Source organism: Austrofundulus limnaeus, unplaced genomic scaffold (genome assembly GCF_001266775.1).
Source record: "Austrofundulus limnaeus strain Quisiro unplaced genomic scaffold, Austrofundulus_limnaeus-1.0 Scaffold66, whole genome shotgun sequence".
Classification (NCBI taxonomy): domain Eukaryota; kingdom Metazoa; phylum Chordata; class Actinopteri; order Cyprinodontiformes; family Rivulidae; genus Austrofundulus; species Austrofundulus limnaeus.
In genome coordinates, this window is record NW_013952468.1 from 855906 (window position 1) to 858340 (window position 2435).

The 2435-nt window shown below is 37.0% G+C and overlaps 1 protein-coding gene across 2 annotated transcripts in view; it reads right to left on the bottom strand.

Annotated features, from left to right (window-relative positions):
* The window catches only part of ccdc85al (coiled-coil domain containing 85A, like), a 25729-nt gene that overhangs the window by 4713 nt on the left and 18581 nt on the right, over nucleotides 1-2435 (bottom strand). The window contains exon 3 of one of the 2 annotated variants that reach the window (XM_014010240.1): nucleotides 1493-1550. The exons of the other annotated variant lie outside the window; for it this stretch is intronic. Coding sequence (XP_013865694.1) covers nucleotides 1493-1550 — 58 coding nt within the window. The remainder of the gene's footprint in view (nucleotides 1-1492; nucleotides 1551-2435) is intronic. 2 annotated transcript variants of the gene reach the window in all.

Consider the following 2435-nt stretch of genomic DNA (forward strand, 5'->3'; position numbering starts at 1 on the left):
CTCGCCTGGGAGGCGTGGCACCAAGAACCGCTGAAGGAATCATCATGAAAACCTAAAAAAAGCATGGATCGCAACTTCCTTCTTCACAAAATGCAAACAAACATGGAGTAAAGTCAGATTTTAGTGGTTGTAGAATTTATTTATTTTGATTTTGGCAAATGTTCCAAACAAACAGTCTTCAACAATGAGCTCAGCACGAGAGGAAAATGAGGCGGAACTGGAGAGTATTGTTTTCCAAAAAAGGCGGCCGAAACAGCCCCGAATGAGGCGGCGTTCACCGAGTAGGAGCGCATCCAACTACAGAGCAGTGATGTCCATCTTATACAGACATCGAGCAAGGTATTTAAAAGATATGGGCAGTGGTGGGAACAGTTCCCCTAAAGCACTAAATCACTAATATTGGAACTAATACCCTAATTGGTGCTTTAGGGCTTTTGCTAATTTTAAAATTTATTAATGGATTATCACTTGCTAAATTTATAGGCTAAATTTAGAAGCACTAACTGAGGTCTATAAATGTTATTGATCAACATTAATGTGACTCATGTTGTCWGKTGAAGAATGTTCATGGGTTGACTGGGTTATTTTAGTGCTTTAGAATTARCTTTTGCTAAAACTTTCAGAGCATTAGTGCTTTAGAATTAGGGGACCTAAATATTTGAGTTAATGTTTTAGGGCTAGTGGAACHAATTTTTARATTAGTGCTGCCTACTATTGGATATGAGTATATAATACTCAGAATGTCCTAAGTTYAGTTCGCTTCCTGTTTTTAAAGCGGTTTCTGGTCTGCTTGGCATCACTTCAACCAAACCGGGCCTAAGTTTTCAGGTGGACTAGAGTCCAGATTTTCTGGGCAAAYGAACTAGAGTTTGATTAAAGCGGGGCTGGTGCGAATACACCCTAAAATTATTGAGTAAATGGCATTATGGGTGATCTCATGTAATGCAGATCTATTAGTGCTCAGAATAAAATTAATGTTGATTATTTTGCGTGTTTGCTGTTGATGTACACACAGTGATTACTTTTAGTGTGTTTTATTACATTTTATCCAGTTTGGTAACAGACAAACACACAAACACACACATATATAGACACAGGTGAAAACATTCCAGCCCTCTCACCTTCAGAGACAACTATGAAAATGACACTATTACACTTTATTTATCAATTATTGATTATAATGAGAATCACATTAAATTACTGTCACATTTCTTCCCCTTCTCACTCAGATTATTTTTTTATTATTTCATATAAATCCTGCTAATGTAAATCCTTCCCACTGAACCAGATGTAAAATGGCTTCGAGACGTCGACTAAAGAAAGCCCACTGCCTGGTTAAACTGAATAATGGGAGCTCATTACAGGATTATGGACCCCTGTGAAAAGAACAGACAATGACCTTCATTTGCTGTTCTTCTTCCTTCAAAGAGTCTAATTAATGCAAAAGGGGCTCATGGGGAGAAAAAAAAGCAAGGTGCAGAGGGGTTTTTACCTGTCCCATAGCTTGACATTTCTACAGTTGTTGGAGCAGCAGCCAGCTGATATCAAAGCTGTGGCAAAAAGAGAGAAGAGGGAAGACACAGAGGAAAAGTCTTAAATGTGCTGTTGTGACAGGCCTCATTAATTTAGAGCTGACTCGTGTCTGTTCAGACAGCTAAAGCACAAAAAGATGACTCATGAATAAAACACTCGCAATGACTAGCAGCTTCTGCTAGCATCTGAAATGTGTGCCAAATGTGGAAGTGGGAATACGGCAGTGCCACACACATCACTCCAAAAAATGACTAAACTGAAAGACAAACTGAGAAGACAAAGTGTGACAGGCATTTTGGGAAATGTCCAATCCTTCCAATGAGAGGAAGATCAGATGAGTAAATACACTTTCATGTCTATAAACAAGACGGTCTCATGGCAATTTGTGCCACTGACACATAAAAAATGGGGAAATTGCATTTTTTTTTTCAAAAATGCAGTGCTGAATGAGTTACTGAAAAGCTGAAACTGAGCTGCAACAGCTAAGAGAAGCACAAAATTAGCTAAAATTAAAATGAATGAAATGCTAGATATAAGCCGAAAGTAACAAAGTGTGAATTATAACTRGCAAAATACTAACTGAATGCTAAAAATTGCTAAAACCTAGTTAATTGMTAACATTATTAAAAGGCTAACTAAAAGCAAAATCAGTAGGTTAAAACTAGACGTAGAATAAAAGACCTAATTCAAGTTAAATTTTCTTAAGCAGATTTTAAAAAACTGGGGTTTTGAATGATATGATGAGTACGGAAGAGGATAAGGGACACAAATCCAAAAAAATTATTTTGTCCTAAATTCTGTATTTAATCTCAGAGTTCTGAGAAAAAAAGTCAGAACTCAGGGATTTTTTTTATTGTGTGTGTGTGTGTGTGTGTGTGTCTGTGTGTATGTATGTATGTATA